The sequence below is a fragment of the Lactuca serriola genome, chromosome 8 (assembly GCF_051521515.1).
Source record: "Lactuca serriola cultivar US96UC23 chromosome 8, Lser_US96UC23_V15, whole genome shotgun sequence".
Taxonomy (NCBI): Eukaryota; Viridiplantae; Streptophyta; class Magnoliopsida; order Asterales; family Asteraceae; genus Lactuca; species Lactuca serriola.
In genome coordinates, this window is record NC_136415.1 from 288,946,007 (window position 1) to 288,961,120 (window position 15,114).

The window sequence follows — 15,114 nt, forward strand, 5'->3', positions numbered from 1 at the left end:
AACCATCGAAGTTGCTTCTAAAATGTCTAAATTTTTTTTTTTTTGAAGTTTCTTTGATAATGTACCCTTGAGGCGTAAAATATCATACATCATATATAAGTAAAAAAACGAAATGATAAGATTTAAAATATGCTAAGATTTTGGACGCTTGTTAATGGTTTGCCAATGACCCTCCATCCACTTTCACAAATTCTGAAACTATAAGAACATCCGCAAGCCACTTCATTAAACTTGTGAGTATGTTGAAATTTGAACCCCATCTTGAATCTCCCGCTCGAACAAGTGTAGTCTCTTGATTTAACCCTCTCCTGGCTTCAAGTTCACTACTACACAAGCCTTTTTGCACCCTTTCTCTTGCTTGTTCCCGTAGTAAGTCTTTTCCTTTACCAGAGGCACAAACAAAATTAACCACCAATGAAATTTGTTCCAAAAATTCACTAACTGAATTCCACAACCACTAAATAAACTTGGTGTGCAAAGCAATGTATATAAAAAGTTTTGTCATTCTCTTGTAATATCAAAGCTTTCAAACCATTGAATTCCCCTCGCATATTGCTAGCCTCATCATAACCTTGTCCTCTTGTCTATTAAAAAAATTAAAAAATATTATATATAATATTACACATAAAGCAAATTAAATTAAATTGAAATAAAAAAAAAGTTAGTAGACTAAAACTCAACTTGTTGCTTGTAAGTACTTCATTTATGGCGTTTTTTAGTGTCAAAGAGGATGTATCCTTCACATGCACAATGCCTATGAATCTTTCTTTCAAAAAGCCAAGACTATCTACATATCGCAAAACAATATCCATTTGTTCCTTTCTCGAGACACCACTAGATTCATCAACCAATAAAGCAAATACATCTACACCAATCTCTTGGCGAATACTCAAAAGGACTTCTTGTGCAAAACATTGTACAAGTTCTTTTTGAATTTTAGGGGGAATAAGTTGATTGTTTTCAGGATCATTTTCTAAAGTATTGTTTAAAATATCTTCAGTCTCCCGAATGACTTTTAACACTTCAATGTAAAGCCCTCTATTTCCCAAGTTAACCAACTCATCATGACCACGAAACAGTAAATCGGTTTACAATAAAAGTCTAACAACAATAATAGAAACACGTAATCGATCTTTATATCTATGGTCCTCTACTTCGGTTTGCCTCCTCAAGACTACATTAATAGCTTAGTTTTCTCTCAATAAAAAATCACACTTTTCTCTTGCTTTGTTGTGCAAACTATCAACACTACCTACATGAGTCCAAAACTCATCTTGCTTATTCCAAGTATCAAAACCTTGGGAAACAAATGCATCTCTCCCTCCTCTTTGATTCATGAGGTCTCCAAACACATAAAAATATAATCAATATGCTCTATTCTTTTTCACACTATATTCTAACCAATCAAAATCATCCAACCATGAAGGAACGAATCTTCTAACTCTATCACCTATTTTCTTTTTTGGAAACTTATGTAACCTTATTTGACAAGGTCCTTGAAGCAAATAGGCTCTTCTTACATCATCTCTTACATTTGATTTGTAACTTGTAATCTTTGGCCTATTCGTCGGGTCCTTTGGAAGATCTTTCAAATCAACATTATAATTAGGTTCATTAGAGCATGGTGTTTGTGGAATTGCATTAGAAACCGAAGGGGTTGATTAATTGGTGATTGTGGGGTTGCATTAGAATTAGATATGAAAGGGATTGATGGATTGGTGATTGGTATTTAGGAACATCCTTCACCACTTTCATTAGGATTAGATCTTGGTCTTTTGGTAAAAAAACCACTTACTTTAACCTATAAAAACATAACAGTTTAACCTAATCAAAAAATAACTTCAATAAAACATAGAATTTTCACCTAATACCTAATCAAACAATAACATGTAAACCTAAAGCATAGTAATTTAACATATCAAACAATCAATTCAATAAAAATCATAGAAATTACAACTAATCAAACAATAATTTTTATAACAACATAGCAATTTTACCAAATCATCTAAATATCCAATAACTTTATAGCAATTTTAACCTATAAACAATAGCAATTTTAATTTTTTCTTAGCAATTAGAACTATAAATTCGAAAACCATAGAAATTTAGGAATACTTACTTGCTTCATTAGGGTTAGGACCTTGGATTGAAGTTTTTTTTGCACTTGGAAGTTGGAAATCGATTTTTGTGGATTATCGGTCGAACTCGAAGAAGAAGTCGTCGATTGTCGAATGTGAGGAAGGACAGAAGGAAAATAAACGAGGATACACGTTTTTTTTGTTTTATTGATTCAAGGAATTGAGACTTGGACTGTTGGACCCAATTGAACAATTAGATAATTGTTTAATTTGCGCTATTTTCTCCTATTCTTTTTCTTTTAGGCTAATATTATGTGGATTAAAATAAAAATGTGTTTGTGCTACTAATTATTGGGGCTTAATTGATCCAATGTGTTTACATTTTTTTTAAGTAGTTGCCCTTTTTTAGTAGTTGCCAGTTTTTTTTACGTAGTGCCACAAGAGGTAAAAAGATCGAAAATTTTTCTAATGTCTGCCGGAAAAGCAGGTGTTGCCGGTGCAACCCTATGCCCCTCATCAAATTAGCCACTACATTAAGCGTATAAAAAGATAGGCTAAAAATAAAAGTTAGAATTAGCCAAAACCATTTAAAGGAAAATTCTTGTACTCGCTGACACCTTCACATAGGTATGAAGGTCGTCGAAAGTAGAGCTTGTATGACAACTGTCAATTCTGGGTCGAACAAAGTCAACTAGTCAACCAAGTCAACTCGACTAGTATTAGGATTTTAGGATAAACGTTATGTTGCTAGTGTTCAGAATGTAAAACATACAAATATTAATACAAAGTATGTTGCTTTTCATCAATTATTGAATAGCAATCCTATTTAGGATTAACAATGCGAAAATTGGATAATTCAAGTACATATTATTTTGGTATAAATCATATTTATAAAACCATGTGCAAATACTTTTGATGATATTATGGTTTGTGATAATTTGAAAATTTTATGATACAAAATTTAGTAATTTGGCATTATTTTACCACACTTTTTTATAAAATTATCATCCCTTTTATAAAAAGGCCAACAGTTTTATTAAAAAATAAAAATAATAAATACAAGAGTTGACTTTACCATAACTTGTCTCATCCTTTCCAACAAAGTTTTGACCAATTCACATTCATACATGCCACCCCACCCCTCTCCCCTCTTTTTTTAAATCCGGTCGAAGAGGCCCTCACCCACACCATCATCTTTATTTTCATCTCTTTCTCTCAAGAAAAAGCTCCAATCGTCGATAGCTTTATCCCTTCAAATTGGTTCTTAAGATTTTCGTAAGTATTTCCTCCACAATCTAGTGTTTCTACTCACTAATATACTAGTTTCAATCCATTCACACACATTATCATGTGTTATTAACCATAGGGTTTCCAAATCTCTTAGTATTCTTCAACCATCTTCAAGTTTTCTAAGCTTAAGGATCTTCATTTTTATCTCTTTTTCCAACCATAAACACACTCAAGGTGAGTTGATACCCCTTATTTTTGAGATTTTCATATTTTAGGGGGGATACAAGTAAACCTTGTGTAACAACTAAATTTGTCATGCATTCTTCATCTATGTGTTGTGTACAAAGTATTATTTGCATGAAATGTGGTATTTCTTAGTTACTTGAACATTTATATGTGGTATGTTGGTTTGAAATGCAAAACTAAGAAGAAAGAGTATAAACATGTTTTATGCTTCTTAAGAAAGAGTTATAACCACAAAATATAAACATTAGAGTTTTTATGAACAAAATATGGTTTCTAGCAACAATGGTTATAACCTAGTTATTACACCATTTTGAGGCATATAAACTAAAACACGTTATTTGGGTCATATATCTTGAAACTAGTAAAAAATATCAAAGACTTAGTTTTACAAAAAGAAAAACGTAAAATGTATTATTTTATGTAAAAGTGGGTTTTCTAGCAAAATGGTCATAACTAGGTTATGACACAATGTTATTGGGTTTTATCCAAAAATATGTTGTTTCGTACACATAAATTTGATGGGTTTTGGCCATATGAACATTCCTATGTGCACATGCAAACCCTGATGCTTGGATCTAGGTTTCTCTAATTAAACATGCATTGGATCCAAGACTTCTAATAAGTAATGGAGTATAAGAACAATACAAAATCAGAATTAGAAGCATACCTTGAAACACTTGTTTAATCTTCTTGTTCTTGGAGCTTTAGAGTCACAAATGTCACTCCTCTAATGGCTTACAAACACCAACTAGCAAGAGGATGATTTGAGAGAGAGGAGAGGGAAGAAATCGGCCAGGGTTTCTTTGCTTTAGTAGAGGTGCCGATTTCCCTTGACCTAAGGGTCTATTTATACTTGTAAGGCTCCTAGGGTTTCACCCTTAAACCCTAGTTGGATAATATTTACTCAAAGCAATCCAAATCCTTTCCAAGATAAGCCCTTGGACGATTTGTGGCTTATCCCAAGCCCTAGAAATCGTGCAACCCTATCCATGAAGGATTTACAGCCCAAAGTGTAACTATCAAACAATTGACAATTTATACCCTCTTATTTAATTAATCTCTTTAAGTCACCAAATTAATTCTAATTAATTTATGACTTATATTAATCAAATAACAATATTATTATTCCTTATATTATTCTCATAATATATTAATAGTATTCATTCTCTCATAATAAATCATCCTGTCAAGTTGCTATGGTGAAGGCAACCCAAAAGGACCATGCACAATCGGGTCAAATACTTGCCTGATATAGTTGTAGCCTTAGACACAATTCCAACAGTCTCCCACTTGGATAAGTCTAGTAACTATATGCGCAAGTACAATTCGATTTGCAATCTTAGGTCTCAAAGACGCTGTCAAACTCTGATCTAATCAATCTTGTCCTTTAGATAAGGGATCGTACAGTCCTCTGATAGATATCATGCTGACAATTCTATGGAATAATTTGTCTAGCATTTTGGTTTCTCGATCTCCGATTCATTTGACATAGAACTTAATCGAACACATCAATTCAGTTCTGACCGGGCCCGACACATAAGTCAAATCAAATCATCGAGCGGCCGAGATATTGCTTTTACCCTTTTGGGATAAAAGTTACAGATAAACTTCGACTTATATGCATTTACTTATTCATTAATCAACTATACACAACAATGCGTTTTATAACACCGAGTTACTGATCTGTTTTCGCATATCAATGTACAACCAATTAACAAATAACAAACCATATATCTAGGTTTTAAGACTATATGATATTATCGTCTTGCGATCACCCATTTATATCATATTCCATAAGATGATTCCAGCAAGCGCGGGTTTGTTCCAATGCTCAAAACCAGTTCATAAGCACTCATGAATGTTGCAGCAACCCTTTTCTATGTCTAATACCATTTAGACAATCTACACACCGATTCATGACAATCTTCATTCATATCTATTTCCAACATATGAACGATTGTGGACAATTTGAATAATTCGATTATTCTTAATAAATTCAATTATTCTGGAAGTCAAAACATGCAAAAAATGAAACAATAGTTAAACAGTTAACACAAGACAGTAACATTACTCATAAATAATACTCCTTTATTTAATCATCAAATGTTAATTACATTTATCTCTTACACGTTTCTACTACTATCTAATCTATTCTAATATCATCCTTCAGCCCAATACTCCTAGCATGCTGCAAGTGCTTAACCCTACTCAGTCCCTTCATAAGCGGATCTGTTGGGTTATCTTCTGATGATATCCTCTTCATTACGAGTTTTCCTTCTTCTACACGATGTCTAATAAAGTGATATTTTCTGTCGATATGTCGAGATCTACCATGATCCCTTGGTTCCTTGGTCAAGGCAACCGCTCCTTCATTATCACAGAAAATTTCCATGGGCTCCTTTATGGCGGGTACAACTCAAGGATCACCGATGGAGTTCTTCAAACATATTTCCTCCTTTGACGCTTCACTCGCTGCAATGTACTCTGATTCGCACGTTGAATCAGCTACAGTTTCCTGCTTGGAACTTTTCCCAAGTCACTGCTCCTCCATTCAGGGTAAAGACCCAGCCCGACTGCGAATGGTAATTGTCCCTGTCGGTCTGAAAGCTGGCGTCACTATACCCTCGCACCTTCAAGTCATCACTCCCTCCGAGGACTAAGAACCATTCCTTCATCCTCCGAAGGTACTTAAGGATATTCTTAACCGCAATCCAATGGGCTCTGCCAGGGTTCCCTTGATATCTACTAACCATGCTTAAAGCAAAGGCTACATCAGGGCGAGTACTAGTCATAGCATACATGATTGAGCCAACTGCGGAAGCGTATGGTACTCGGCTCATTTCTGCTATTTCAGCTTCGGTACTCGGACTTTGAGTCTTACTCAACTTGGCATTACTTTGTATTGGTAATTCTCCCTTCTTTGAGTTTTCCATACTAAAACGTTTTAGTACCTTCTCTAAGTAAGTGTTCAGACTAAGTCCTATTAGTCTCTTACTTCTTTCTCTCACTATCCTTATTCCCAAAATATAGGAAGCCTCTCTGAGGTCCTTCACAGCGAAGCACTTCCCGAGCCAGTACTTAACTTCCTGCAGAGTCGAGATGTCGTTTCCTATGAGTAATATGTCATCGACATATAGAACGAGGAAACTTACTATACTCCCACTGGCTTTGACATATACACATGATTATCCTCGCTTCGTACAAATCCAAACTCTTTGACTTTCTCATCGAAGCAAAGATTCCATCTGCGAGATGCTTGCTTAAGTCCATAAATGGACTTCTCAAGCTTACACACTCTATTCGGATACTTTGGATCCACAAACCCCTCTAGCTAAGCCATGTAAACATCCTCAGCCAACTTTCCGTTAAGGAAAGCGGTCTTGACATCCATTTGCCAAATCTCATAATCATGAAATGCGGCAATAGCTAGCATTACTCTAATAGACTTTATCTTCGCAACTGGTGAGAAGGTCTCATCATAGTCAACTCCGGGAGTTTGAGTAAAGCCCTTCGCAACCAATCGCGTCTTATATGTGTGTACGTTTCAATCCACGTCGGTCTTCTTCTTGAAGATCCATTTGCACCCAACGGTCTTACGTCCGGGCACATTATCAACCAAATTCCAAACTTGGTTATCATACATGGATTGGATCTCACTATCCATTGCCTCTTTCCATTTTGCAGACTCTGGGCCTGCCATGGCTTCCTTATAGAAATTAGGTTCATCAAGGTTTATTAGTGTACCATCACTAATATACGTGTCCCCTTCGGTAGTAATATGAAAACCATAAAACTGGGGTTGAACTCTAACGCTTTCGGAACGTCTAAGAGGTAAGGACTCGTCAATCGGTTCAACCGGAGTTTCCTCCTCGGGTTGAGTGCCAGTGGTAGAGGTTCCTTCATCTATCGATTCTTGAATCTCTTCAAGCTCGATTTGCCTCCCACTGTCTCCTTGGCTTATGATTTCTCGCTCTCGGAAAACTCCTCTCCTCGCAACAAAGACAATATTGTCCTTCGGTCTATAGAAGAGATATCCAAAGGATTTCTGCGGGTAGCCGATGAAAATACATCGCTCACTACAAGGTTCGAGCTTGTCGTGAGTATCTCGTCTTACGAAAGTCTCGCAACCCCAAACCTTGATATGTGCCAACGAGGTAGCTTTCCCTATCCACATCTCGTGAGGTGCTTTGGCAACCTTCTTAGTAGGGACTCGGTTAAGGATATGGGCGGCAGTCTCTAAGGCATACCCCCAAAAAGAGATTGATAGTGAAGCACGACTCATCATAGAGCGAACCATGTCCAACAAGGTTCGATTACGCCTTTCTGCCACACCAGTCAATTGTGGTGTCCTAGGTGGCGTCAATTGTGAAACTATTCCACACTCCTTGAGATAAGCGTGGAATTCAAGACTTATGTACTCTCCTCCCCGATCGGATCGAAGCATCTTGATTTTCCTGCCCAATTGATTCTCCACTTCATTCTTGAACTCTTTGAACTTTTCAAAAGTTTCTGACTTTTGCTTGATTAAGTAGATATACCCATACCTACTATAGTCATTGGTAAAAGTCACATAGAAGCGGTTCCCATCCTTTGTGGTTGATCTAAACGGTCCACATACATCGGTATGTATTAGGTCCAATAGACCCTCACCCCTTTCACACGTACTTGTGAAGGGTGACTTAGTCATCTTTCCAAGTAAACAAGACTCGCATGTGTCATCTTCCCTAAGGTCGAATGACTCCAACACTCCATCCTTTTGGAGTTGGGCTATGCGCTACTTGTTGACATGTCCAAGACGACAATGCCACAAGGATGCTCTATCCATACTATTGGAAGAATCCATGCATAAAACATCATTTCCTAAGTTATCTACAATCATAACGGTTTCATAAATTCCATTACATGGTATAGCTTCAAAATAAAAGACACCATTTAGATAAGCCAAAATAGAACCATTCTCATTATTAAAAGAAAATCTAAAACCTTGTCTAAACAAACCATGAAATGAAATGATGTTTCTAGCCATTTCTGGCGAATATCAACAATTGTTCAAATCTAAAGATAAACCATTCCTAAGCACTAAAGAATACACTCCAATCTTGGTCACAGGCGACGATCTTCTGTTCCCCATGATTAGATTTATCCTTCCAGGCTCCACATCCCTATTTCTTCTTAGTCCCTGCACATTAGAACAAATGTGGTAACCACAACCGGTATCAAGAACCCATGAAATAGCATGAGATGAATCGTTAGATTTAATTGTGTATATACCTGCGAAATACGACTTGATCTTTCCTTCCTTGATGGCTTGCAGGTACTCTGGGCAGCTTCTCTTCCAATGTCCTATCTTGTGGCAGTGGTGGCACTCTGCCTCCTTTGGGTTAGGGCAAGTTTTAGCTGGATCAACTTTGGTCCCACTAGAAGAGGCACCATCTCGGGACTTAACCTTGCGATGGTTCTTAGAAGAAGCCTTCCTCTTCTTTCTCTTTCCTTGTCCAATAGCCAAAACAAGAGCAGCGGGTGGATTGGGAGTTGGTGCAACAAACTTGTCCTTGAAGTTGCTCTCAGCGACCCTCAAGAGACCTTGGAGCTTGCTTAGGGTGACCTCTTCTTTGTTCATGTGGTAGGTCATCCTAAATTGATTGTAACTTGGAGGCAAAGAGTTAATCACCATGTCGATCGCCAAGTCTTCCCCAAAGTCAACATTCAACTTGCGAAGACGGTCGACATACCTTTGCATCTTTTGTAGGTGCACGGTAAGAGACTCTCCATGACCCATTTTAGCGGAAATCATGTTAGTGAAAATCTCATAACGCTCTTGTCTCGTGTTTTGGTGGTATCTCTCCAACAAGTCTTGGTGCATCTCGTACGGGTACATGTCCTCATAGGACTTTTGGAATTCGGAGTTCATAGTGGCTATCATGATGCAATGTACCTTCGTTGCATCACGCTCATGAGTTTCAAAAGCGGTTATTTCAGCCGGAGTAGCGATTCCTAGAACGTGGGCACACACGGGTTTACCATCTTCATGTTTCATTTCCAATAGGGCTTTAGTGACATTGAACCTTTCAATTCCTCGATCTTGTGGGTTAGGGAGAATAATGGGAGGAGGAGGAGGAAGTGAAGCATGATCTCTTGTTCCTCGATCGAATCGTGGAATATCATCTTCATGTGAAATGCTTGTTCCACGGGATTTGGGAAGACCATAGTTGTCGAACTTTGACATCTATAAAACGGGAGAAAACAAATTCAAGTTAGTTGATCGATTGAGTCCTTAATAAATCACCCAAATGAGATATTAAGGCTAGGACCCAACACAATATTCCACAACTCGGGAGAGGGATGCCGTAACCCTAATTGCAGAACATTTGAAGGTAAGTGAATGACAATTCACTAATTTTCCACCATGAAAAACGAAAAACAGATTAAGTCTTAAATGTATTGAAAACTCCTAGATTCTTTGAGATTCATTGAACCTTTTCAATGGCATGTTTAAATCTCGATATGCCCCTCTAGTTTGTGACTGGGATGCCGAGGATCACAAAGCGGGTGTGAATAACCATGCAAATATACATGGTGCCCTCACATGTTACGGTCACCTATTCGATGTGCCGGTAAACCACACACGCTCCACCGAACTATGACAAACATTGAGTCACCCTTTGCTACCTTTGCTTAGAACCATTTAGTATGCCGGTTAACCACTCACGCTCCAAAAGGGGTCAAATAAGATTTATAAAGTTACATTTTACAATTTATCGGTTAATGTCGACAAGAAAGGCAAAAACTAGTAAAATGACTATGTCATAGTTAATGTTCTTATACTTGTGTTAGATGTAAAATATATGATATAGTCTTTTAAAACATCTAAAAATGTTAACTTATATATATATGGATACAACAAAAAATTTATAATAAACTATAATAGGTATAGTTTATGGTCATGGACACTATTTTACCGTTTTGGGATACAATACAAATAATTATTTAAAGGTATAATTATTTTACACTATGTATTTAAAATGGAAAGACAATATTTCCACTTACAAATGGGGTTTTCATTACACTATATGCTAACCTGTTGATACAATTTTGTGAGACATAGTCTTCACCGTACCTACCAGAGTACACACTAAAATCCTGAATTTCAACTAGAATCTCGGTAAGAAAGCATCACACTTGTGTATAGATATATACGAGACTGAAAATACCGCACCTAAGCTGTTAGCTACAGTTAGACCGGTAGTTTTGGGGTGACAATTGTCAAGCATTCCGACGCCTGAAGAACATCGCAGCAGGCCAACTAGTTTTAGCATGGTTGTAATAACTCACATGGGGTAATAACAATAATACATTTGGTTTACGGGGCTAACATATGTTCAAATAGTTTTATATAATAATAAAACTACCTAATACTATTTTCAAGTACTACGATACTTATACATTTTTTGTCTTAGGGTTTTCAGACTACAACTTATTTTTAAGAAAATATTGGATTTTCTGGAAACATACACTATCATTTTACAAGGAAAACATTACAGATTTTTCTCATACAAAACTCTTGTGAATTCACCAACTTAATTGTTGACACTTTTTCAAAACCTACTTGTATTCTCTGGGATTCGTTAAGCAGGTAACCACAAGATTTTGAGGATGGAACGCTACAGCGTCACACTATTCAGTTTTGTCATAATGTAATTGGTATTGAAACAAACAATATTTAGATACAATGTAATTTTCCGAATTATAATTATGATATTTGTGTTGCTTTGATCACTATTATTCAATTTGTTGTTATATTGTTCATGAAGTCATCCACCCTCAGACGTTTCCGCTATTCTGGTTTGGGGGAGTGACAGATTGGTATCAAAGCATTGTTTATAGTGAACTAAGTATATCAAACCACGTAAGATATACAACTATAAATACAATGGGGCTAAAATACTCTGAGTAAAAAGTATACTTTTAAAATCTAACTTTGGGTATATAAAAGTATAAGTACCTACATACATACAAGATCTGTTTTATAACAAGAACAATATAAAAGTATTAAGATAAGTTGAACACTACGACTAAGCGTAGATAGTTATGTAATCATATCCGGGATAAATATAGTCTGATCAACTATATTTATGCAATATGTGACTAACATGTGTTTAGGAATAGTTGTAGTGAACAACGAGTCTAAAATTTACCAATAAAGAAACTCTAGAATCAAACATAAAGTTTAAAATACTATAGGAGTATGTTATAATACTATAGAACCATACACCTAGACTCCTTATGTGTCTCTTATACCTATATCCTTACACAATCGACATGGCAGGTTTTCATTTTCCGAGACACCCTTACTTTCCCAACCAAGGAAACGACGGTTGGATTGAGGAAGACCCCGAAGAGGATCCTGAGGAGGATCCAGAAGAGATGAGATTGAGGAAAACCCCGAAGAGGATCCCGAGGAGGACCTAGAAGAGGAGGAGGATGAGGAGAACTCCGACGCAGAGTCTGAGGTTTATGATCCAACCCATGTCGTCCGCGATCCGACACCCAGACCAGGCTTCCAGGTCCCACCACCACATTGGACAGAGGATTTACAGAGGTGGGTCCATCAACAAGTCCAACGCTCTCCTTATGGCATGAAGCGAGGCTTTTACAACCTTAGCCATGGAGGTCCAACGGACAGGGCTCTCCCTGTCATGATCCATCAGATCACACGCCTTGGCGAGCGGGCGAGGGCATCCTCTTGACAGATCCTGGATATAGGTGCCACCGCCGAGGTTACTGCCACTCGGTTCTGACGATTACACGAGGAGCACGACCAGACCCGCAAGATTATTGATGGTCTCCAGGAGGATCTCACGACCGCATGAGCGGAGACCAGGGAGTACAGAGAGAGGCACGTTGCCCTTGAACAAAGGGTGATCGAGGTCGAGCGCCGAGTGGAGGAGATGCAGTCTTTCATGGCTACATTCAGTGGACCATATGAGACCGCACACCGCGAGTAGAGCTTATACTACTCACCTTTTGTTATAGATTAGGTTTTATGAGTAAGCGTTGGTGCTACTCCTTCTTGTACATAGGTTTGACCCTACAAATAAGTGATTACACGATTCAAGGGGTTGTTATGCTGTCAATTTGTTTTTGTAGACCTTCTTAAAAGTCAATCTACTCCAAAACCTTTCACTATTATATGTTATCAATGAAATTGGCATGCATTTTATTTCATTGGGTATTGCTATTAAATTCATAAATTGTTATACCATTGTTTACCTATAATAGTAAATTTCTATTTGTGAATTGCTTACGAGTTACAATAAAGGCGTATATAATACCCACATAACCGAGACATTCCATTTCGATAATGCCTGACTCATGACCATTATCGAGGACTTACCATCATTCCACCTTTAAAACTTTGTGGTAGAAGGATACCACCACGAAGAATCAATAGATGTGTTTCCAACACATCAACAACCCCACCACCACCACCTCCATAGATGGAATCCTCCGTTTTCCAAGCCGGTATGATAGCCACAGTGACGTCCGCCATGGCACAAATCAGCAGTAACGACACGAATGGGAGCAGGAATGGAAACGACAATGGGGGCCAAAGCGGGACCAACAGTTCCAATCTTGGCGAAAGAAAAGGTCACCAACAAAGGTGCTCCTACAAAGAATTCATGAAATGTAAGCCCAAAACCTATCATGGCGACGGCGGTGTCGTCCCCTTGACAAGATGGTTTGAGAAAACCGAGTCCGTATTCAAAATCCGTTCATGCCTGGACGAATATAAGGTCAAATATGTGGCTTGTACCTTTGCTGACTCAGCCTTATCATGGTAGAATGGCCATGTTAAAAATCTTACCCTCTATGTGGCCAACTCCATGAGTTGGGAGGACCTAAAAGTCATGATGTTGGGGGAGTACTACCCAAGAAGCAAAATGCAGAAGCTAGAACAAGAGTTGTGCGACCACACCATGACGGGATCTGATATTGCCACTTACACCACCAGGTTTAACGACTTGGCAACTCTGTTCCCCGGGATGGTCACCCCAAAAGCCAAGAAAATAGAACGCTACATCTAGGGACTATCCCCTCAGATTCAGGGAATGGTCATATCCGCCAACAGAAGCACCTACAACAGTGCCAAGCATTTGGCGCAAACACTTATCGACCAAGGAGTCCGCCAGGGCATTATAGTCCCCACGCCTGAACAACCAAAAAGGGGAGACAACAAACGAAAGTTTAGGAATAAGAAAAAGGGGAAACCCGATCAAGAGCCTATGAAGAGACAACAAACTGTGGTCGTCCATGTCGCCACCGTCCTTACTACCACGGCACCAGCTAAACAATATGTTGGGGCATACCACCCGTTTCTATAGGCCAACAGCACAACGGATCCTGTCGAGAGATGCACCGCAACATTTGCAACAAGAAGGGGCATACCACCCATTTCTATAGGCCAACAGCACAACAAACCACCCAAGCCACTAATGATGGAGTGAGTCGTTCGTGCTACGGATGTGGCAAGACGAGGCATTTCAAGAGGGAGTGCCCAAAGGCAAAGAACAAAATGACAGAGGAGCGGGAAAGGTTTTGGCAATAGGGAATGTGGAGGCAATGAAGGATCCCACCATGGTTACCAGTATGTTTCTCCTCAATAACTCATATGCATGCATACTTTTCGATAGCGGTGCGGAGAGAAGTTTCGTGAGCCATAAATTTGAACACTTCCTTAAACAAACACCCCAAACACTTAATGGAACATTTACTATAGAAATGTATAACGGGAAGACAGAAACCACAAATAACATATATGTAGGATGCACTCTAACTCAAAACAACCATTCCTTCCAAATTGACCTAATGCCATTTACAATAAGAAGCTTTGACGTTTTTGTTAGGGTCGAAATATTGTAAAGAGTCGAAGTTTTTGTTATGTAATTTCGTATATATTTACTAAGGCACATGTTCAGTCGAAACTTAATGGTTAGTCCTTAGTATTTTTTGTACTTTCAGGATCCTATAAATAGGGTCTGAACTTGAGTGTAGGGTAGAGAGTTTTTCCTGATTCTTCTATTTGTTTTGTACTCAAGTTTATGAAAGTAATTGAAGCTGAAACCATATAATATTTACATCGTGTGTTCATTCTAGATCATCGATTGATTTACTCTGATTTACATTCGATTACTCATTTCAATTCATCTACAATTGGTATCAAAGCAGGATTCAAACTGCAATGATCTGATTTTCATTTGAATCGTTCGTTTTTTAGTCAAAAGTTTGTCTCAAAAGATTTCACACATTTCGATTTTGAAAATCGTCTTAGATCTATAGTTTTGTTTAGATTTTGTGTTCGAATTGCATAATCGAGTGATCGATTTCAAGTTTCTGATCAATTCATTATTTCAATCTTCAAATTTCTCAAGTTTTCCTAAAATTCTCATCCGTACAACAATGGCGAACTTCAACTTGAACACGATGACATCGTATTCTCATCTTCTTGGATCATCAACAAAAATTCCAATTCTGGTTCCAGATTACTACGATCAATGGGCGG

At 37.9% G+C, this 15,114-nt stretch overlaps 1 protein-coding gene across 1 annotated transcript; it reads right to left on the reverse strand.

Annotated features, from left to right (window-relative positions):
* Positions 1-151: 151 nt before the first annotated feature.
* On the reverse strand, positions 152-13,104 carry LOC145068172 (uncharacterized). Its single transcript, XM_079015147.1, has 7 exons — positions 12,949-13,104; positions 1,998-2,005; positions 1,872-1,895; positions 1,796-1,801; positions 699-1,038; positions 533-584; positions 152-441 (listed from the first exon to the last, which is right to left on the reverse strand). The coding sequence occupies exons 1-7, from the start codon at positions 13,102-13,104 to the stop codon at positions 152-154; spliced, it is 876 nt and encodes a 291-aa protein (XP_078871273.1).
* Between the last annotated feature and the right edge of the window lie 2,010 nt (positions 13,105-15,114).

Excerpts from the sequence above, each read along its gene's own strand:
- LOC145068172 (XM_079015147.1), bottom strand. The coding sequence starts at position 13,104 with ATGGCGGACGTCACTGTGGCTATCATACCGGCTTGGAAAACGGAGGAT. Across the intron at positions 585-698 it reads TAAAAAACGCCATAAATGAA|ACAAGAGGACAAGGTTATGA; the intron begins GTACTTACAAGC and ends TTTTTTTAATAG. Across the intron at positions 442-532 it reads TATGCGAGGGGAATTCAATG|TTAGTGAATTTTTGGAACAA; the intron begins GTTTGAAAGCTT and ends TGTGGAATTCAG.